This window comes from Fukomys damarensis, unplaced genomic scaffold (assembly GCF_012274545.1).
Source record: "Fukomys damarensis isolate Sample0158 unplaced genomic scaffold, DMR_v1.0_HiC HiC_scaffold_8, whole genome shotgun sequence".
Taxonomy (NCBI): Eukaryota; Metazoa; Chordata; class Mammalia; order Rodentia; family Bathyergidae; genus Fukomys; species Fukomys damarensis.
Genome location: NW_022900920.1, coordinates 30,522,174 through 30,544,378, shown reverse-complemented (window position 1 = coordinate 30,544,378; position 22,205 = coordinate 30,522,174). Strand labels below are relative to the sequence as shown.

The window sequence follows — 22,205 nt, the reverse complement described above, 5'->3', positions numbered from 1 at the left end:
TGGGACAAAATACCCAATGCCTACAATTTAAAGGGGAGAAATCCGATTTTGGAGGATTCAGTCCATGGTTGGCTCCAAGGAAGAAGTGGCGTGGCAGAGGGGCCTGGTGGGGGAAAGCCGCTCTCCCCATGGAAGCCAGGAAGTGGGAGAGCAAAAGGAGGAGCTGAGGACAAGGGTGCATCCTTCCAGGCTGTGCCTCCAACTCCCTCTGATGCGCCCCACGCCAGAAAATGAGAATTTGATGGGACATTTTTAGATCTCCACCATAACAGATCTTTTCCTACCCAATCTTGTACAGTCTGTCAACCACTTTGACCCAGTTGACTGCTTCCTCCTACTTGAAACCTTATTTCATACACTCATCCTGGGATATGAAACTATTTGATGTTTTTCTTATGAATAGATTGGGATTGTGGTTTTGGGGGGAAGAGCTCCGCAGAAGCGAAGTGCTCTTCCAGTGCCATGATTTCTGGAGGTACGCCGTAGCTTCAGTGGCTGTTCACTTTTGTCACTTGGTTAAGCTCGTGTTTGCCAAATTTCTGCCCTGTGAAATCACCATTGCCCTTTTCGCACTCTGTTCTTTGGAAGTGAGTCACTAATTCTGGTGCAACCTTGACCCAGAGTGGTAGCAGTGATGAAGTTCAACCAAAGATGTGAAAAACCTGCTTCAGCTGAAGAAACTGCAGCTCAGGTTAAATAAATGTACAAGGGTCACACATAGGTGTACTCTAATGATGTTGGTTTATGACCTAGATAACTTAACCATCTAATGTAGTCATGCAGATGGCATCACATGAGGGATTAGTTTGATTAAATTGCTTTAAAAAGAAAACTTTCAGGAAAATACAAGTTTATGTTCTCAGCAGGATATGCAACCATTTCTGCAGACCCACGTGTAGGTTGATTAAAAATAAAGAGATCTCAAACAATATTTACCACTCTCACTGAAACTACCACACTGTTGGTTTGTAGACAAGAAAATTTTAGTGAAGTGGATTCCAACTCACGATCTGCGGTTTGGATCTGGCTTGCAGTTGTGTTTCATTTGGCCTACACTGAATTTAAATTTATTTTCTGATTTGGCTGCCAATTTTCAAAAACAGAAATTTCACATGCAAATCCAGATTGAATGGTCTCTTGGAGATTTGAGAGACCAGAAGCACCGGGTCTTCATTTAGCTAAGATGTTGGTCACATGGTCCCACCTCACTGCTGGTCTCCACGGATGAGCTGCTCTCTGGTTCCTCGCAGTCCTTTGTCACCTGCCCAGTGTGCTTTTTGGCTTATGTAGCTATCTGAACCCAACACTTCCGCTGAAAAGGACAAAAGTGTCCTTTCCTGTTGGTTGAGCAGTTATCAGCTCGGTAGGGCTGGTGGCATCTTCTGTAGCAATGAGAGGGAAAAACAGCATCAGTGATCAAGATGCAGGGGACAGCCTCCAGAAGACAGAAGGGGAATGTTCTGCAGGTATTTGCAGTCTGACAATGCAAGAGGCTGCCTCCAACATGGTGGTTCTCTTTGCACCCACAGTGTTCAAGCGGGGGGCAAGATCATGAGTTAGATCATGTCAAGACAGAATCTGTGCATCGGAGAAAGTTTGTAGCAGAAACATTGGAGGAAGCACATCCAACTTAAATATTATGCAACTCCATTTTCCTGAAGATGAATAGGCGCTATGGATTGGTAATTCTACTCATAAAGAAGTAATTGTCCCTAATAACTGGTTAAAAGGGGAAGACCATGTTAAAGCTCCCAATTAAAAAAATACGGGCAGCAAAGACCACAGCAAGCTGACTGGAAGTAAAAGGGCTACAGGAGATGGTGAGAAACGGAAAATGGTGGGGGAGCTGGGCATGGGGAGCAGGCAGCAGGAAGCCGGGCAGCTTGTGTTTTGTTTCAGACGAAGAAAGAATGTGGACGGAGGTGATGGAGTCATGCAGTCAGTGGGCAGCATGGTCAGCAGTAGGCGAACTGTAGCCTTGATAGATTTTCTTTTTATCAAAAGGCCTTGGCTTTCTTGATATAAAAGGAAAGCTGGATCTAGGGTAAACAGTCTGTGTTACTTCATCTGAACCCAGCCTTCTGAAATGCGTTTTAACCTTTTGCTCTGGGGTGGTATGAAGGCTGACTGTAGTGTATTTTGGGGTTAGGAGGTTCAGTACCAGAGCCCTGCCTGTCTAGCTTGCTACCATCAAGGTTGATCTAGATTGGCCCGAACTTGCAGGGTCTGCCTTTTGGCAGCCTCTCGGGGTTACACATAGGCCTGCTATGTTAAAGAAAGTGCAGTGGTTTAGCATAAGCCTGCTTGTGTTTACAGCTATAAGGAATTGCCTAAGGAAGCATTTTTCTCCTGAGACTCTTTTTATGATGAAGAGGATTTGAGAAATCATTTAGAAATTAATTGGGATGTTGTTACCAAATAATGACAGGTAGAACACACCCATCCATCAGGCAGGCCTGCTACCCTAGCAGCAATAAAGACATGAATCTTCTTGGCTTCAGTGACATTTGAGACAAGATGGGACTCTTGCAGCAGCTCATTATGCCTCCCTGTATTAATTACCATCCTAAGTGACAGTTCGTTCGCACCTTGTTGTTTCCATGAAGGAAAAAGGAAAAGAACAGTTTTGTGCAGTTCTCTGAAGATTTGGAACAGGAACCTTGGCTCGTGTCCTTAACAGATTTCAGGTCGAAATAAGGAGAGAACTATTCCACTTGTACTTGGTAGCTTAATAGAAAAAAGAATGAATGACTTTCATCTTATTTCAGCTCTGACGCCTACCTGAGACATGATTTGAAATGAGTTTGCCATTCTCAACTCCCCTTGTTGAAGACCTGGAGATTTATCAATATCTTGCAACAACAAAGAATATCACTCAGAGCAATTTGACGCATGTACTGCTTTCTTCTCCAAAGAACCATCACATGTCTTCTTAACATGTATAGATTTGAGCAGGATTTATACTTCATAAACCAGAGTGTGTACTCAAATCCTCCTGTTATTGTAAAGAACAACAAGAAGCCACACCCTGAATAGCCAGTCTTGTTTTCTATAAACCTCTAAAGAAAGATTTGTTCTTTCCCCAGTCTGAGCATTAGAAGAAATACACCTAGTTTGGGCAGCACCCCCAGAAAGTGGAAGCTGACACAGGCCCCAGGGCCCCCTAATTTTGCAAAGGACTTGGCAGAGTGGCTGGAGCGAGTTTGTCACTACCTCCTCTTCTTCAGAATGGCCAGCAACTCCCTTTCATGTTTGTTTTCCTGGGGACAGTGGTGGCCTGTGCTGCTATCTAGTCAGAGAAAGTATCTTTACTGTTTCCTTCTGGGATTTATAACCACAGAGTTTATTTCTCTGCTTATGGTTAGTGATATTTTTAGAATTACGCCCCCCTGATCCTTTAGGAAATTCCCTCTGGAAAGGTTGTATGTAAGCCAGAAATGGCCAAGATGGTCCAGAAGCCACTGTCCAGCTGCTATTTTGTATGCTATTCCTTAAATCGATTACCTCTTTCAGAATTAACTCTACTGTCTGTGTACCTTTCTCATTTGAGTTTTTCTGACTTGGTGCCCATTTCCACTGCTCATATTAATATGTAGAATATGCAGAACACGTGGTATTTGTTTATCGTACAAGGGTGTCTGTTTATGCTCCCTGCAGATAGAACTGGGGCTTCGTGGAGAAGAGCACAAGGGTGTCCTGGAGGGAAGGAAGGCAGAACACACTCAGGGTTAAATTCAGTTCTTCTAAGTCCTAAATTTGATCATTAACTTCTCACTTCAGAGGCTTGCAGGAATGTAGGAAAGCACTATGTGAGATAGCGCACACAAACCGTAAGTGATGAGTGGTAAATGTTAGTTTATTTCTGAGTGGAGGCCGCTTTTCCTGGGACATATATCAGTGTTATAATCCACGTGCATATTATACATGCACCTTGGTGCTCAGCTGCTTTGGTTTCATATCTACGGAGTATCAACCTCCTTTATTTCTTATCTGGCCAACAATCCTCTCTCTTCAAGGTGACTCTGGGTATAGAAGTTTAAAATACTTTTGACTGGTGTGTGTGTGTGTATGGACCTCCATACCTGTGTGACAAAGGACTCCATAAAAGTACTGTACTGTACCAAGGCCCTTGATCCTACCCAAAATATTAAGATCTAAGTTTAAGCTGTTTCAAAGGCCTGATGATTTCTACCTTTATTCCCAGCACAGAACTGACTCTTTAGGCCCCAGCTGGAACATTTTCTGCCACTATCCCTGGGGATGGTGCTGTCCTCTTATACTCAGTGTGGACAATCACCAAGTGTGTCAGAGCGTCCACCTCCTCCTGTAGATCACAGGAAGTGCACTGGCTGTCACTTAGCTGCTAGTGAGTAATTGCTCTGTGGCCAGCTGCAAATGTAGGCAGCCACCATGGGGCTATTGTGAAAGGCAGACACTTCTTCTCCGGGGCCTTATGATGCTGCCAGCGAGTCGGCCAAGGACAGGACAGCAGTGGGGTTGGCACCTTTTGAGGGGGAGTTTATAGCCAAGACCCAGGAAAGATGGGGTAAGCTGGCATGGTTGAATATCATTATTGGAAAAAATACAGCCCTGGAGTGTTCTGGAGGCCCAGCCATTCTCTTCTTAGCAGCAAACTGACTCGGAAAAGTTAGTTAAGTTCCAAAACCAGGTGCATATAGAATCAGGGTAACGAGGTCCAGAGGTTTTGATCAATAGGTTTTCCTTTGTAAAATTAAATAAACAATACATTTTCATTGCAGAAAGATTAGAAAATGTGATGTGCAGTGAAGAGAGAAAAAAAAAGCCACACATACTGTGTAGACCAAGAAACCATTGTTAATATTTTCATGAATATATCCACAGTTTTCTATGTGTCCTTACCAAGATTTTATACACTCCAAGGCTCAAGGGAAGTTCGCTACTTTAAAACTTAGGGTCCTAGAAAAGCAATTGTTTTAGATTTTGTTTTGAGCAGAGGCAAGAAACTGAAAGATTGTTCCTATACAACAACCTTTTGCTGCACAAATGGATAGGAGGAAAGAAGTGTGGATGGAAGAAAGGAGGGACGGATTCATTAAATTAAGCTTATGGGTGCATTGTGGATGTGGAGAGCTCTCTTTAAGGGGAAGACCCTTGTGTCTCGGCACCCTACCTTTGGGGGAACCTCGGCTCCTCTCGCTCAGTGTGATCTGCTTAATTGTCAAAAGGCTTATGTCCTTTGCCTCCAGACCTCTCAGTGACAGGGCCAGGCAATCGGCCCACTCTCCGCAAATTGTGTTCTTTCAACCACTTGGATGCAGTGATTAGCCCAGGGGTGGATCCACACAGGGCTATCCTGAGTGTTCTCCTGGAAGTGACGTATGAACCCTGGAAGTTGCTTCCCCTTATCCCAAAGTGGCTCATTGTGGGATAAGACAGACAAAGACAGCCTGAGGTCTTCTCGCTGTGTGGCAGTTTGTCTGAGAACAGGAACTAAGAACACAGAGATTGACACATGCACACGTACGTGTGTGTGTGTGTGTGTGTGTGTGTGTGTGTGTTTGTATGTGAGAGAGACAGACAGATACAGAGAAACAGCCAGAAAGGAGCGACAGAGATAAAGAGCAAGATAAGGGCACAGTTGATATTTTTGATATTTGTTATGATTTGGATCTACAATATCCCCCAAAAGGTGGCATTAGGGGTGGGGCTGGCTGGAGGTGGTACTGGGGGCATAACTTGATGGGGTATATTCTCATCCCTGGCTCCTCTTCTTTCCAATTTTCTGGCCACCATGAGGAACTGCTTTTCTCTGCCATGCTCTTCTTCCGTGATGCGCCTGCTAGTCTTGGACTGAACCCACTGAAACCATGAGCCCCAATGAGCTGCTCCTCCTATAAGTTACAAGTGTCAGGTGTTGTGTTTCAGTGACAGGAAAGAAGACTAATGCAACATTGTTTGAGTTCTTGGATCCATCTATTCCTGCGATGTCTAGTTACATTTGCCAACTAACTTTACTTTTGCTTAACTTAAGTTGGCTTGAGTCAAACATAACCAAGGGTCATGGCTAATGAACTGCTCCAGCTCCTTGGGACCCATCTCTGTCTTCCTTAGCACATGCTTGTCCCATGGCCTGCTTAACTCACTGAGTTAACATCTCTTTGTGCTCAGGACGTGGCTTTTTCTCTTATTTACCCTGTCTTGAAATTTCAGTTTCCAGCTCTGCGTTCACTGTGGTGACAATGGGCCAGTGACTTCCTGGGAAAAGAGGAGCCCAGAGTGCCCTTTTGGCAATCAGCGTGAGGGGGAACCTGTGACTTCCCTGGTAGCTGATGAGGTCAGATGGGTAGGGCAGGCCCCATTTTGATTAATATGCCTATAAAATGGAATTCTGGGACTGACCTCCACTCAACTCAAGCAACACAAAGATAATTGACCTTTGGAAACTGCCTTTGGCAGTCTTTTTATTATTTTTATAGGAAAGTCCTGCAAACCAATTACATCTCACAATGGGCCTTTTATGGTGCTATTAGTTTAATGCAGCTTTCAGAGAAATTAGCCCTCTGGGAGCCTGAAATTCTAGGGAAAAAAAAGCCCTCCATGGACTGATTTGACTTTTGGATTAGTGGGAAAGATGGATTGGTAGCACAATATTCCCTACAGTCACTTTTGGCATTTTGAGTCATCTGGTCAAGGTACCAAATTCCCATTTTGGGTCCTTGGTGCCTGGCCCAAGCAAAAGGAAAAAATAAATTTAGAAAAGAACAAGCTGTCTCTTTAAAGAATTCAGTCTACAAATCAAAGAAGGTTTATTCCCTTTCTTAGTCTGAGGTTAAAGAAGAATGGGAGTGAGAAAATTGAAATGGCACTTCTGTTTGAAGGTCCGGGCTTTTCTGAACGTGAGATGACAGGTGTCTGTCTCTGATCCTCAGGCAGGCTCCAGCACCTCTCGCCCCAGTGATGACTGTTTGCAAAGTGGCAGCTGTGAGGCCATTGTCACAGGGTTAGGCTGTGGGTCTTCTCAGCAGTCCCCCTGCCCTCCCTGGCAGGGCCTGAGTTCAGGAGAGTCAGGCAGACCAGGACCGGGTAGCCGGAAAGGCTAGAAGGTGACAAAGCCCTGCTATTTCTTAGGGTCTGACCCCTGGGTAGGAGGCCCGCTGATCTCTAGGACAGGAAAGAGACCTCAGGGCAGGATTGTAAGGGGCCGGGAGCCTAAGTAATTTTCTCAGGGCTGCTGCTCCACCTCAGTCCCACTCTGGCCATTGAACCCCAGTGCTGTCTGTCCCGGAGTCAGGATGTCACTGGCCAGGTGCACCTGTGTGCTTGCAGTTTTCTACCCTGGTTCTCTGGAGGGCTTCACTGCAGTCGTGCATCCTTTCCCTCCAGTTACTGATGCTCTGGCTCTGATCTTGCCTGTAGCATCCGGGCTGTCTGCCTGTGGCTTCCTCGCACAGCTCCCTCACAGCCCCGCTACACACACAGGTAGCACAGCTCTGAGACACGGTCTACATAGGCCAGTATGGTGGGCCGTGGTTGCCCCAGTGGTAAACTTCTCCATACATCCTGCATTCTCTTCCTCCACTTTTTGTCTGTTCCTTTTTTCTCTGCTCGTGTTTCTCAGACCCCAGCCTCACCTCAGAGCCTACTGTGGGAACCCCCAGCCTGCACAGTGCCTTGTGACTTGTTTCCTCTTCCTGCCCTGACTCAGACACATGTGCTTGTCTGGTGCTGTCAGCACCTTTTCTCGCTCCCTTCCTGCCTTGATTTGGATGGCTTCTGGGTTACATCTGACCAAGACCCCTCTAGGCAATGGCCGAGCTAGACTTGCAGGACCCTTGTCAGCCATGCGGCTGGAGTTCTGATGGCTTTGGCCAAATCCTTGCTTCCTCCCCAAAATGGAATCTCATTTTAAGAGCAAAATGAATGCAAAGAAAGAAGGCAAAAGCATAGCTCTAGCGGGTGAGAAACCAGAAAGAGGCACAAGGGGTGTGGTAAGCAGGATGTGTCCCTGGGGCAGCACGAGCACGAGGGGCAGCTGGGCTTTCCACCCACTCTGGCTGCCTGGCCTCCTCCTTCCGGGTTCTGCCCTGGACCCTCAAGCTGGCTAAGGACTGGCTGTGTCAGAAAGCTTGCTTGGGAACAACAGCGTCCTCACACAGAGTGAGCTCTGGCTGTGACTGCAGCGTGTATGATGTTGGATCTCACTGAGTAGCTCATCTGAAAAATGCATCATGCACCACCGCAGCATCACTACGGGGAGTGAATAAGGAAACGTGAGCAGGGCTTCACACAATGCCTGGCACAGTAAGAGCTCAATAAACACTTGCTGTTATCACCGAGTGTGCACACTGCCTGGTTTTGCTTGTTATCTTTGATGTGTTGTCTCCCTGTAGGCAGGAGGCACGTCGTAGTGCTTCTACGTCTTGGTGCCCGCAGCATGCCCACATAGTAAGTGTGTAAAAGGATCACTGGGAGAGACTGGTCAGGCTAACATCCTGGCCATCCGATCCCTACTCTTCCTTCCCTTCCTTTCAGCCCATTGTAGCTTCTGCTACCACAGAATTCTGGGCACAGAGAGGCCACACTAGGACAGGGCTATTAAATGCCCTCCTAGGCCATGGGAGCACTTGGGGATCAGGGGCTGGGGAAGAGGCAGATCTGATTATGGCCAGGAATTCAACCCCATCCCGGAGTCACAGAGAGGCAGCCCTGCTGTGATGAAGTCACTTTCCTGGCAGCCCCTTTATCATACTGAAAGCCCAAGACAGTGCAGGGGCTGATCCCCCAGGAAAGACGGGGGAGCGGTAGGGGTGCTTGCTCCTGAGGAGGCGCAGAAGTATTCGAGCTGAACGAGGCGCTTAAATCACGGCATTCTCGGCTGCTTCTCCTTCAGTGTTCCAGACAGATAAAGATAAAATAGCTGAGGTGATTGTGGAGATGGAGTGTCTCTGGCAAATGATCTGAGCACAAAGACCATTTCCACAGACAGATGGAGTGGAGGCTCTGGCGATTTCCCCTGAATCGTGTTTAAAGTGGCATAGTCTGAAAACCGATTCAGCAGGAGGGCTGCTTGGAGGGCCCCAGTCCACTTGGTCTTTGAAAATACTAAAGCCCAGTCAAGCTCACTGGTGGTAAAGAAGGGAAGAGAGTCCCCCGAACAACTGGCACATGGGTAGTTGTGAGGGGAGTCTCCTGGGGGACTCCGACCACTGTACTCCCCGCTGAGGCTGAGGTGCAATTTCTGGTGAATCCGGTGAGGTCGCCATCTGGACTTGAATGGCACAGGTGGGACTGGGTGAGGCCCCGTTGCCTCTGAGGTTTCCTCATGCATAATTTGCTCTGCACCTAAGCTTAGGGGGCACCTAGCTGATGGATTCCAAGAACCTGGTGCTTTGCAGTTTGGATGCACTCACAGCATCCTCGGGCCCTGTGCCAGATAGAAAGCAGTAGGGGACGTCCCTCAACTCCCTCGACCTCCTAATGAAGGAAGTAATGGGCTCTGAAGCAAAATGACAACATCTTTTGGAACACTTTGCAGCTATTTAAAATTATGTTTTAGAAAAATGACCTAATGACTTGAGGGAAGGTTTATGATCCATGACTGTCTTAGTTACTGCTCTTTTGGTGAGACAAAATACCCAACACCCAAAATTAAAGGAGGAAAGGTTTATTTAGTTCATAGTTTGTAGAGGTTTCAGTCCATAATCGGCTGGCTCCAAGGCAGTGTGGCATGGCAGACAGGCATCACAGAGGAGAAACAGTCCATGGCAGGTAGAAAGCAGCAAAGCAATGAGGATTGACAACAGCCCTTTCTATCCCTTGTATCTTATCCAGACTACTCCGGGTGGGCAGCACTCACACCCTTAATCCTAGTGCTAGTACTGCACCATGAACCAGTCCCAGCGGCACACACTCTAGATCCAGCTACCTCAGAGAGAGCCCCTCCTATGACTTCGTGAGGCTGGGGAGACACATAGGCGCAGCCATAACACTGAGGGAAAAAGGCAGATGATCAAACAGCATGCAAGCGTGCCCACAGTGCTTGTTAAACATCACATATGTATTGGGTTGGGGATTTAGCTCAGTGGCATTGTGCCTGCCTTGCAAGTGCAAGGTCCTGAGTTTGATCCCTGGTACCACACACACACACACACATACACGCACACACACATACACACACAAATCACATATGTATGCACACACACGCAACACCACATTCATATACACAAATACAGAAAAGAAAGTCTGACTGAAAAGACAAATACAATATTTATCTTTAGATTTTCATCTTTGACCTTATCTATATTTTCCAAATTTCTTACAATGAGCATGTATTTCTTTTGTAATGAGAAAAAGAGATATCAAAATCATATCTTGCATTCATACAGTACTTAAAGCTTTTGCAGCTTTTTATATGCATACTTTCATAATAGTTCTGTGAGTTAGGTAGAACAGTTATTTCCACTTTATAGTGAGGAAACTAAGGTTCAGAGCAAACCAGGGTCTTGGCTTATAAGACTTGGAGCTGGGCTAGGACTAAATTTTGGGTATTCTAATTCAGTGTTCTGAACTAGTATTGCTGCATATGAGGGGTATTGAGATAAGCATACCAACAGAATATGCCACTTCCTAATCAAAGTCCTAGAACCCAGGACACTTTCCCCCTCCCTTAAGTCGAAACCAGCTTCCTTTATGAGCTCTCAGAACTAAGTCCATTATTTCCTGTGTTCCTTGATGGGGTAGTACTGGATATTTAAATTTGATAAGAATTAAGGAGTAAAATCAAACATTTGGTTCTTCAGTCACCTGGGTCACACCCCAAGACTCTACTGGTGCCCTTTGGCTCGAATTGCGTAGTGTTGAACATCTCCCTCATTGTGAAATGGCTGGTGCTGGGCAGTGCTGGTGCTTGCATCTCCATTTAGGATTGCACAGTTGTTGTTCCTCTGTTATTGGATTTGTATTTGTTCCCCACACTAGGCTGTACTGCCCCTGAAGGCAAGGGACGAGTCCAAATGCCTTGGCATGGCCCGATCACCCCCACCAAGTTCCCTTCAAACGCATCTCCTTCCCATTGCTTCTCTTCCCTCAGATTTCTCCCTTTCCTGTTTTCTTGATATAAAGTACTAGGCTTCTTTTAATGCTAATCTTTATAGCAACCAAGCTCTCCTTGGCCGAAAGTCTGTAGGCCCTTTCTTTCTGGAAAAACTGAAAAACATTTTAAAAGGTGTTTTACTCCAGTTTCTCAGTGCAACTCTTGCTAAAAGTCGTACTCATCCAACACCTTGAACTTTGGACTTTCTTTAAATTTCTTCCACCAGATCACTCCACTACCTTTAACCTTGGTCTCTTGCAAAGTCTTACGACATACTGAAATGTAGAAAAAAAATTTTATATGCCAGAGCATAACACACATGAATTTGAGTACAACTGCCAATGATGTTTTCTTTCCCAGTTGAAACCTCCTGAGCCTAGTCTTTATTGGCTGCATTTTATGAAAATTCTGGTCTCCTAAATCTGGTCAGAATCTCCTGTCCAGCTCAGCTTACAGCATTCTAGGAATTTTCTTGCCAGCATCTCTAAGCGCTTCCAAATCGCCCCTCATGAGCCAGTTCCAAAGGCTTCTGAACCCTACGGTCGTGTGTAGTCTCAGAAATGGCCCCACTTCTCTGCTACCTCGATCCATCTTGGTAACTTTCCATCACTGGGGCAAACTATTTGACACCCACAACTTAAAGGAGGAGTGTGTATTGTGGCCCACAGTTGCAACATTTCTGTTCATATTTATCAGGCATGGCAGAAGCCCTGGGCAGAGGAAAGCTGCTCACGACATGGTGTCAGGAAACAGAGTGATGTGAGAAGCCAGGAAGGGTGAAACACCCTTCCCCATTGTGCTCCTAGCGACGCATCTCTTCTGACCGGATGCTGCCTCCAAACAGCAAGTCAGCTATATGGCTCCCATGTTTCAATTACCATCCCCAAACCCTGCCTACGAGCACCTGAGCCTCTGGGGGGCATTCTCAAGTCAAACCATAACAGAGCATGACTGCCACTGGCCAAACCATGTCCAGCTATGGCTGACACAGAGTCTGTCTTTGAATCTTTGCCGGGATGTCTGTGGGTGGGGCAGAGGAAATCAGGGAAAGCCTCTCTTCCAAGGTTGGTTTAAGTGGAGATATGAGTGATGAGTTGGAGCTACTTGGTCAAAAGGAATGGCCGAGGGGATTCTGGGAAGAGCAGGTACAGAGGTCCTGTGATGGGAAAGAGCATGAGATGTTCAGGAGAGTAAAAGAAGGCCAGAAAGGCTGCAACACAGAGCGTATGGGGGAGACAGTAAGGCAGAGCTGGCGGGAGAGGTCGGGGAAGGCCCATTTGGGGCCTGAACAGATGGAGACCATGCATCTCAGTTTGCAGGGGATAATTCTGGTTTGCTCTTTTACTCTGGGAACTGTGTCCCCTTGTCTCCCAAAGCTGTCTGGAGTTAGATGATACAACATATAGTCAACCCTCTTATATCATGTTATTGTTATTATTATTCCTATTATTAGCAATAGTAGCATTTGCAGTGCTGGAGATTACCCTAGGCCTTTTAGCATGCTAAGCATGAGCTCTACCACTGAATCCTCTGTCCCTTCGTAGGTCATGGAAAGGATTTATTTCTTATTTTTTAAAAATGGGAAGCCACTAACAAGGTCTTGGCAGATGAAATTCTCCCCTGACAGTCAGATGCAAGGTTCCTGGATAACCCTGGCAGCAGTGAGGAGGACGGGTGGGAGGGTCAAGCGCACATGTGATCAATCCCGAATGATCAAGGAAAGGCCTTCTCTTCCTCTACATAGAATTACTTCTTCCCACTTCACCCTCCCAGAGAAAGGTCCAGAACTCAGGTTGAGAGGAAGCCACTCTCCACCATGAGATGGCTGCATGTTGATCTCCCTGGTGTCTCCTTAGCAGGGAGTCTCAGGGAACTACGAGCATGCCTCCTCTAGGAAGTGGCGTCCTAACACTGATGGACAGAGACCACCAAAGGGACAGAGGACAAACTCTTAGGCTCTTGACTTATTAAAGCAACAATTTCAGTTGTCATCTGAGACTTTCAGGGACAGCAAAGAGGGTTTGGCCTAGAAAACATAGACTCTTCCCTTGGACCCACAGATGCCCACTGGGGAACTAAAAGCAGAACAAAGCTTTGCCTCTCTCCCCTTTATTATCTTAAAAGTTGGGGTCAAAACCCCATTTAGCTCCCCATTATAATCATGTAAATCATTTAGGAAGCGTCTGTCTAAAATCTGGTAAAACAAGATTGATTGGCCCTGTGTTTACATAACCTATCTCATTCTCCTTCAAGACTGAGGACACAAAGGTAAGAGATTTCCAGGGACATTCAACTACTGATTAGTGCCCAGAAGTCTTGTCATTACCCTAAACCCATGGTCACCTCAGATTCCAGCAGAGCTTCATAAGACTGAGACTGCCCCAAGCATAAATTCAAGGACACTGAATTGCCCAAGGAATAAGGGCTTTGCTAGAGCTATTTTACAAAAACCAAAACTGGAATAATAATCAACCAAACCAGGGCCACTCAAGCAAACCCTCTCCATCAGAGCCATGCCTCCTTCATCTCCTCAAATTGAAGTACCTCCCTGTTTTCTCTTACTTTCTAAGTCTGCCCAATAAATCTGCTTGTGCCTCTCCTTGGGCCATACCGAAATTCTTCTTTTGTGACAGTGAGTCAGGAACCTACTCTGTTAGGTGAACTGAGGTTCCCGTCTCTTCTTTTCGAGAACCTCCTTAGACCTTGTCCAGTTGGCAGCATAATTTCCTGAAAGACCAAGGGCTTCTTACCTGTCCTGTAAAAGTGCACGTAGGTCTCCCAGAAGTCACCCAATGGCCAGGTAGCCCTGGCACAGGTCTTCTCATGGGAGGGCATCTATCTAAGCACAAACCATAGGGATACTATGCAATTCCAGGCTGCTTTCTGGGTGATACCGGTAGGATGTGGTAGTGTTACTGGGTTTGGGGATGCTGCAGACTCTTTCTAGAGGTGGTTTCAAGGTTTATATTCTGTCCTAAGCTAAGATTAGTCAAGACAAGTACAAAAGATAGCAAGGTTTTATAATTACTAAAGGTAGGAAAAGAAACAGGCTCTGCAGAGTGTGTTCAGGCCAAGAAAAAGTAGGAAAAAGTATGCTCCCTGTCATTGGTGCTACAGTGGGCTGTCTGTATCACACTGAAAGCTCTAAAAGGTTCACCATCACTGCTCTGCCATTGGGAAAGGGAGGACACAGCAGCTCAGAGCTCAGTGGCAACTGTCTTTTGTCTCCCCAATTCTTAGCTAACGTCATGTCCAGGCCATTTTTTGGAATGCCTGCCCCAGTTCTTGCAAGAATTGAAGACTGCATTCTGATTGATTCCATATGCAGGGCTTTGGGAACTGTTCTGCCCATGTACCCTGGAGCTCTGTAACTGACCAGTCACGCCTCCTTCCTGGCCATTCCGCCATGCCCTAGTCTCCGGCCTCAGTAGCAGGCACTCACTTTTCTAGAGCCTATCGTGGACTTCAGAGTTTGTGGGGTCCTCTAAAATCCCGTGTCCCTGAAGCTGTGTTCTCCTTCCATCTCTTTCCATCTCTCCCCACTGTCCACCTGTTAGAACTGCCTGGACTTGACTGCTGTTTGAAAGCATCTCAGTTCTTTTCTCTTGCTCGGTGAAATGAAAACAAAATCATCCTATTGGAACATTTTGCATTAGAAGCAATCTAAGGAAACGGCTTACAGAGCCCAGGTCTCATTTGCAAGCAGCAGGGCTGGGAGGTGAGTGCCAGAGAGCTCAGAGGCCCTCGGTGTGGGCCGGGGGAGGGGGCAGGAGCTTAGGCAGCACCAGATAAGTCACTAATGAATTGATGACCCTTCTTAGTGTTTTTATCCTCCCAGTGTTTAATTTTTCCCAGATCAGAATTATGCAGCTCTTCAGTGAGGTGCCTTTCTTTCTTCACCCCTTTTATCTTCCTGTCCCTCTTGCTCTTAATGTTTTCGCTCTTCCTCACGTTTTTACTGCTTTCCTGCCCCTGGCCATGACTCCACTTTTCTGATACCAGCCCACTGTGCATCTTTGGGTTGTAAACGATCCACCCTGGAGCAGGAACAAAGGTTTCTAGCTCTTTTCCCTTAACGCTAGTTAGTGTCAGGGCTCCGGAGCCTAGGCGTTTCAGCCCAGCCAGTCTTCCAGGGCACAGCCCACTCTGAACTTGAACTGCAGTTCTATTTCCTGATGAGCCTCAGAGACCGACACTCAGCCCCACAGCCTGTTGCCATCGAAGCAAGACTCTGAGTCCATCCTCGCCTTCCCCAATTCACAGAGGTGACACTGAGGTCCAGACAGGTGCTGGGGTTGATGACTTCACACATTCCAGGAGGAAGGCTCCTGATCCAGGGCTCCTGGTGAGGGAAGGAAGTTCGGCGGGCAAGACTGTCCTGGCCTCTTCTTGGTCATTATTCTAAGGATTTTGTGAGGCCCTGTGGGCCCCTGCTGGGCACCTGTTGACAGTCTTAGGAAATCAAGTCCTGGTAGAGAGGAGGGGTGAGCAGCAGGGATAGCAAAATATGGCTCTAGATCGGATATTTCCGGTGCCTCAGGTCAGGCAAGCGGTATAAATGCTGGAAGCCGGGGGCCGCAGTAGGGACAGTGGGGTCTATGGCAAACTGAGGTCCACATGCCTCAAGGAGAGAGGCTGCTATGTTCAAGCCAGTGGTTAACACAGAGGAAGCAGCACCCTGGGTTGACAGAAATCTGGGCATTTTAAATGATAACATCTGGTTCTCAGTATCTGTTAAGATGTGAGCACCCTGGTTGGTGGGACAGAACTTCTTTCTGCGTGACTGGTTTTGGCTGCTCTGTGGGCTGTGGAGATCCCGTGTCCCAGGTCCGTGGGCTTCCCTGGGCTCAGCGATGGGGACAGGGTGCTGACACGCGTGGACCGCTCCCTGGGCTCCCTCTGCCACTCTGTCTGTGACATCTCTGCAAAGGAAAAGCCATGTTCCAGAAGGACGCTGTGGAGATTGTTTTCAGAGTGAAGGCCTACACTTGATGCTGGTGAAACTTTATATCTCACCCAGCCAGCAAAAGCCAGGAGGACAAGGACTTCCTGTGCCCAACTACTTTTTAAAATTTACTTTAACACAAAATGCCCAATAGAAACTGGCTAGAGGAGAAATTTTATTATTTTTATGTAAAGGAAACTCAGCTGTGTGTATTTAACCTTGGTAAAATGCAAGTTCATTAGCCTTTCCTTCTCTGGGGGACGGAAGAGGAAGAGAGTCCCGTGTCTGGACCCAAGACGTTGCCTCTGCAGACAGTGGCTGTGGCGGAAGCTGTTGCTGTCGCTGGCCTGGTTGGTTCCCTCTGGCCTAGCCGAGCACCTTGCCTCCCGAGTTGGCTCTGGGAGAGATGCGGGCTTCCTGGGCACCAAGCATCCAAGCCTGGCCTCTTGAGAGTCGGGGAGGGAGCCCCTCTGATGGCATTCCTGGGCAAAAAACATAAGCCTGGCCTCTTGAGAGTCGGGGAGGGAGCCCCTCTGATGGCCACGGTGGGCAGAGACAGTGGAGTCAGCAGGTCCATGCCGCGTGCAGTCACTGCCAGCTGACTTTTCCGCTTTCCGGCAGGGTGGTGACAGTGGAAGGGTCGGTGGCCTTCCGCTGGGGCCATCTCCCTTGCCAGCTGCTGTCTTCTCAGCCGTAGCCAATATTCTCCTCTCCTTTTCTCGGTGGCTCTGGCCTGTACTCACGGGCAGCGCACACAGTCGCATGGCCATCTGGCAGCCCCAGGTCCGTCCGGGGAAACACTCGCAGCTGCATACAGAGGAGAGTTCTTTGCTCCTGCAGCCGGATGTAGCAGGGCCATTTGTTGGAGCAGGTGATGTTGTCCTATCCAATTTCAGATATCTTAGGTCCTCTCTCCAATGGGGGACTGACCACCTTTTTGGCTTCCTTCTTCTTCAGCAGCAGGGCCAAGATCACCATCTTTCTTTCAGTTTCATGGCCAGTGGAGCTGGAGTAGGGAGGAAAGCCGAGTTAACCTTTCAGAAGCTACTTCTGCACATCAAGTGCTTACTGTAAATCCACAGCGACCCTGCAGCAGTAATATTATTTTCCTTTCCTTTTTAAAAATGGATGAAGAAATTAAGGCTGAGAAAAGTGAAGTACGTTGAGGACACTCAGTAAGTGTAGGGACACACACACACACACACACACACACACACACACACACGCCACACATTAGATCCAGATACAGAACACTTTCAAAAGTCATTGTATTCTGGCCATTTTCATGTCTTTTACAGCTTTTCTTTAGTGATAGCTCTCCTTGGACGAGGGCACCCTTCCCGTGATCCACAAGCGGCCTGGCAGTGGGGACTTTGTTCTCCTCAGCCCCCAGGGATGAAGTACCCAGGGTGGAAAACTACCTAGGTTGCCTTTGTGGCAGCCAGAAAACAGGCAGCAAGTGTGCAGCAGGCACGGACAGCAGCGGGCTCCTTCTCCTTCTGCCTTCTCCTCCTGGGTCCAAGCCAGGCTTCCTGCTCTCAATCCCGACCCTTCTCTCCACGATAGGCTGGGCCAGGCCTGCCATCCTCAGCTCACACTGCCCTGGGTGTGGTTGGACGTGGAGAGAAAGCTCGCACCCTGCTGTCTGGGTGCTGACTATGCTCAGAGTGCTATCAGGAGCTCAGGTTTGAGGTCAGGCACATTTTTCCAAAGGAGGCTCATTTTATTTATTTATTTTTTGAAAGCAAAGTCAATTTCTTGCAGAGATCATATACTTGCTAGGAGCAAAAGCGCCCAGAGATAGGTTAAGTTATGAAGAGCATATGCACCTGCAAGCAAAACCCGGATGCTCTGGCCACAGTGAAGTGAGGCGACAGGCTCCTGTCCAGGAGAAGAGCAGCAGCAGAGGCCTGGTCTGCATGAGCGCTACCACCATGATTCCGCTCGGCTCAGCTGGGATGTTTGGCCTCACTCTCCCCGGTGGTGGCCAAACCTTTAAGTTACCATCTCTCCCAGATTCCTGGGAGAAGACTGTCAGACAGCCAGCACCGATTGAGGCACTGTGGACAGGGTGTCCTAGAACATGTGGGGCTTGGGACAGTTTTACTATAATTTTATTATTACAGTTAAGATTAGGTGAGACTGTCCAGAGGGAGTGAATTCACCTGAACACCCGAAGATTTCTGCAATAAACCATGAATATCTTTAGGGTTTTCCTTTTCATTGCTTGGGCTCAGAATCCTCTGCTCTGAATTTTTGAACATTTAAAAATTTAAGTTTTGAAACCACATTATGTACTTGCTGGTGCTAAAGTCAAGGGTTACGTCCTCCCTGGGGAAATGAATCTGGGAGGGCAGAGATGGCAGAGTTCGTTTTCTATTGTCAAAAATAGGAGCTGTCGGGGCAGGGGATTTAGCTCAGTGGCACTGTGCCTGCCTTGTAAGTACAAGGTCCTGATTTCTATCCCAGGGAGTGAAAAAAAAAAAAAGGAGACATCAGGGTTACATCTCAGATCGGATCCTGGACTGTTCTAATTTCTTCTGGAGAAAAATGATGACAATAATGAGGACAATGGGAAATTTTTGCCACCCACCTCTGAAGCCAGAATAGTAGAGCCCATCAGGAAGTGGTTGGGGACATGCAGGACAGAGGCCAGCAGGTGTCACAAGCTCAGAAAGTGGCCACAATGACCGTGGCCGTCATTCTGAAGGTGGGAAGCCCTTAAACTGGAAGCAAGAGCCAAGTGAGGCTGGCAGCTGAGGGCATGACAGTGCACTGTGGTCCCCCAGGAGCAAGAAGGGGACTGTGGGCAAGAGGCCTGGTTGAAGAAGGCAAAGGAGCAGCCAGGATGGTCAGAATGTGCACTGGGAAAGAACAGCCCCACACTTAGTGACGCCATCACACGTATTAATAAGTGGGTGGGTGAAACTTCTGTAATCGTCTATTTCTTTAAATGCTCCTTGGATAATTTTAAAATACAGCAAGGGTTGGGAACCACTAGTTTAAAAAAAATCACTCCGAGGCTGAGCTAATTATGTTTCTTGTGCAAATCAATGAACTTCTAGGTCTGCGATTTTCCTGAACCTGGAGGCATTGTAAGGAAATTACTTAATATGGATTTACAAGTTGGAACCCTCTAATTGCTTTGTCATTATGATCAGTGGTTTGGGGTTTCCAGTTTCTGCCTGAGAAGGGACAGTGAGAAGGAGCTCAGTATGGGCCATGTCTTGGTTACTTTTCTCTCCTTGCTGAGACAGAATACCCAATGCCCAAAGTTAAAGGGGTTTGATTGGAGTATAGTTCCTAGAGGTTTCAGTCCATAGTCGGCCGGCTCCAAGACAGGGATGGCAAACAGGCACTGCAGAGGAGAAACAACAAGGCACACACAAGGTAGCAAAGGCACCAAGGGGCTTTAACAGCATTGCCCTGTCCCTTGCATCCCACCCAGACCACCAGGATCAGGGCGGTGCCAAACCAACCAGTCTCTTGTAGCAGTTTAGTAATCACACACCCTGAATCCCAGCATCACACAGTCCAGATTCAGCTACCTCTGGGAAAGAATGCCCCACCTCATCCACATGAGGCTTTGGGGGGACACCTAGACAAACCGTAGTAAGCCAGAATCCAGGGTCCATGAGGACGCCATCCTCCCCACTGTCTTTGGAGGTGGTCCTGTTACACAGAGAAATTATTTGTATATGAGGAAATGGAGACAGAGCTATAAGACACCCCAGCCTGGCCACCTCGAGGAGGAAGAGGTGGGGTTGGACTGGGGTCTTGTTCCGCACACAAAGTAAGTGATGTCTGTGAGTTTGGATTATGTCTCCGAATTCAGAGCTGCAGAAGAGCCTCAAAAAGTACCCAGCAGTCCCTTTACGCAAATTCAAAGCCATGGGGGCTTCCCTGGGAGAGGCTGTCGTGCTGTCAGGGGCACAACGAGTGAGTACTGAGCAGACTGGACAAGAGCTCCAAGGCAGGTGCAGATGCACCGGGGCCAGAAGGACGGATGCCTCGAGAAGTGCCCACTGTCCTGGGGGCTTGGGGTAGATGGAGCCTCAGGGCAGCCATGCTGCTGGAAGCCTGTGGGCCCCCCGGTGGAGAGAGGTGACTGCAGGAGGCAGGGCTGAAGCCCGAGGATTGACAGGGCCGAAGTCGGGGCCAGGGCTCTCTTCTCTGGCCCGGACTCCTGCAGTGTGGAGCAAGGGTATCTGTGGATGTTTCTCCCCTTCTGGCTGGCCTGGGTGCCGGAACTGTGAGATGACTTTGCACCGGCGCAGGAATAAGCCTACTTCCTCAGGAGTGTGTTCCTCCCTGAGTCTTGGTCTTCCTCATCTGTAAAATAGAAATAGCATATGGTCAGGGTGTGGGCACATGCTTGACAAATGTCAGCTATTATAATGAAATGGAAGCCGCATTTCTCACCTCTGTTGTCTGCCTAGAGCAGTTTAGCACTATCCTGGCAGAGTGGACTGAGGGGCTGACAGCATGAACTAAATCTGTGTTTCTGTTTTCAATCTGGAAGTGCTCATGGGGAGATCACCTGCCAGACTGCCCCATGGGGAAGGCAGACCTCAGAACCAGGGTCTGGGTTTGCCGCCCACTGGCACTTCTTAGCTGTGAGACATAAGGTGCATGACTTCATCTCTTGGTCCCTTGTTTCTCTCTTTGGTTAAGAAAAGTAACACCTTCTACTTTTTAGTGACGGCTTCAGAGCAAATGAATGCATGTGCACAAAACACCGAGGCAGGGTCTGGCATGGCAAGTTGTCCGTATTAGCTACAGTAGTTATTTTCAGTGTGGAGGGTCACAAACACAGATATCCGTGGGGCCCAGGCATGTGATGGGAACAAATGTTCAAAGCAACCTGGGTGTAGGTAAAATCACAGCACAAGCTTGGTAGAAACTGGTACCGGCTCTCAGCTTCAGGCCAGCGAGAGGCAGGGGTTGGAGGGTGGCAGTGGGCTCTGCCTAGAGGGGCAGCTGCTTCCATGGTGATTGCTGCCATGCGAATGTGATTTTTCTAAAGAGGGTGGTGATCCCAGTTTTTAAATGAATTCTCTTAGTCATTAATTATTGATTAGCTTCCTTCCTTCCTGCAGGGCGGAGGATGGAACCTTGGGCTAAGTGAGGACTGATTCTCCTTGCATCATGCCCATCTTATTCTGTTTCCCTAAAATCATGGTGAGGACAAACCCAAGCATGTCCAGGTCCAGTGAGGCTGGCCAGATCACGACTTCTACTCTAGTTGTTGCTTTGTGCTTGGAGTCACTTTCATTTGTAATTTTTCCTTATCACTATGTCACCAATAGGTTCAATAAACACTTATTAAGGATCTGCCAGGGGTTTACGAAGAGGGTGTAGGACAGAGTCATCCCACGGCTCTGGTGTCCCATTTATGGCCTTGCACAATGCTATGAGTCAAATCCTGTCCACCCCAACCCCACCCCCACCCCCGAAGGACTTCAACATCCTCACCCCCAGTACCTACGAATGTGATCTTATTTACAAACAGTTTTGCTTTGTTTTTCTTTTACAGATGATCAAATTAAGATGAGGCCAGTGGGATGAGTCCTAATCCAGCACGACTCTCCTGAAGAGGGAATTTCGAACACAAAGACCTACACACACACACACGGGGAGAACACTATAAGAAGCTGAATAGGAAGTTTGAAATGGTGCAAATAAGAAACCGGGGACTTCCAGATGACCAGCAAACCCCTGGAAGCCTAGAGACATGGACAGATCACCCTCCTAGGCTTACAGTGGGACAAATTAAGAAGGCCAGTGGGATGAGTCCTAATCCAGCACGACTCTCCTGAAGAGGGAATTTCGAACACAAAGACCTACACACACACACACGGGGAGAACACTATAAGAAGCTGAATAGGAAGTTTGAAATGGTGCAAATAAGAAACCGGGGACTTCCAGATGACCAGCAAACCCCTGGAAGCCTAGAGACATGGACAGATCACCCTCCTAGGCTTACAGTGGGCCCAGCTTTCAGACACCCTGACCGCTGACTTTCAGCCATCAGAACTTTGGATTTTTTTCAAAAATTCTTCATCAGAATTTCTGCTATTTAAACTGAGGAAGGAAGCCACCCTTCCATATGGAATTGGGCAACTGTGGGTTAATGAGGTGACAATGTTCTTCGTAGAATGTACCTGGGCAGCCACGACAATTTCT

At 47.7% G+C, this 22,205-nt stretch overlaps 1 protein-coding gene across 1 annotated transcript in view; it reads left to right on the top strand.

Moving 5' to 3' along the window:
* Cfap58 (cilia and flagella associated protein 58) overlaps positions 1 to 21,739 on the top strand; it is a 119,742-nt gene extending 98,003 nt beyond the window's left edge. Inside the window, exon 19 of the mRNA XM_010626490.2 lies at positions 21,556 to 21,739. Within this exon, the coding sequence (XP_010624792.1) occupies positions 21,556 to 21,573 (18 nt within the window). The 3' untranslated portion in view covers positions 21,574 to 21,739. The remainder of the gene's footprint in view (positions 1 to 21,555) is intronic.
* Positions 21,740 to 22,205: the final 466 nt, after the last annotated feature.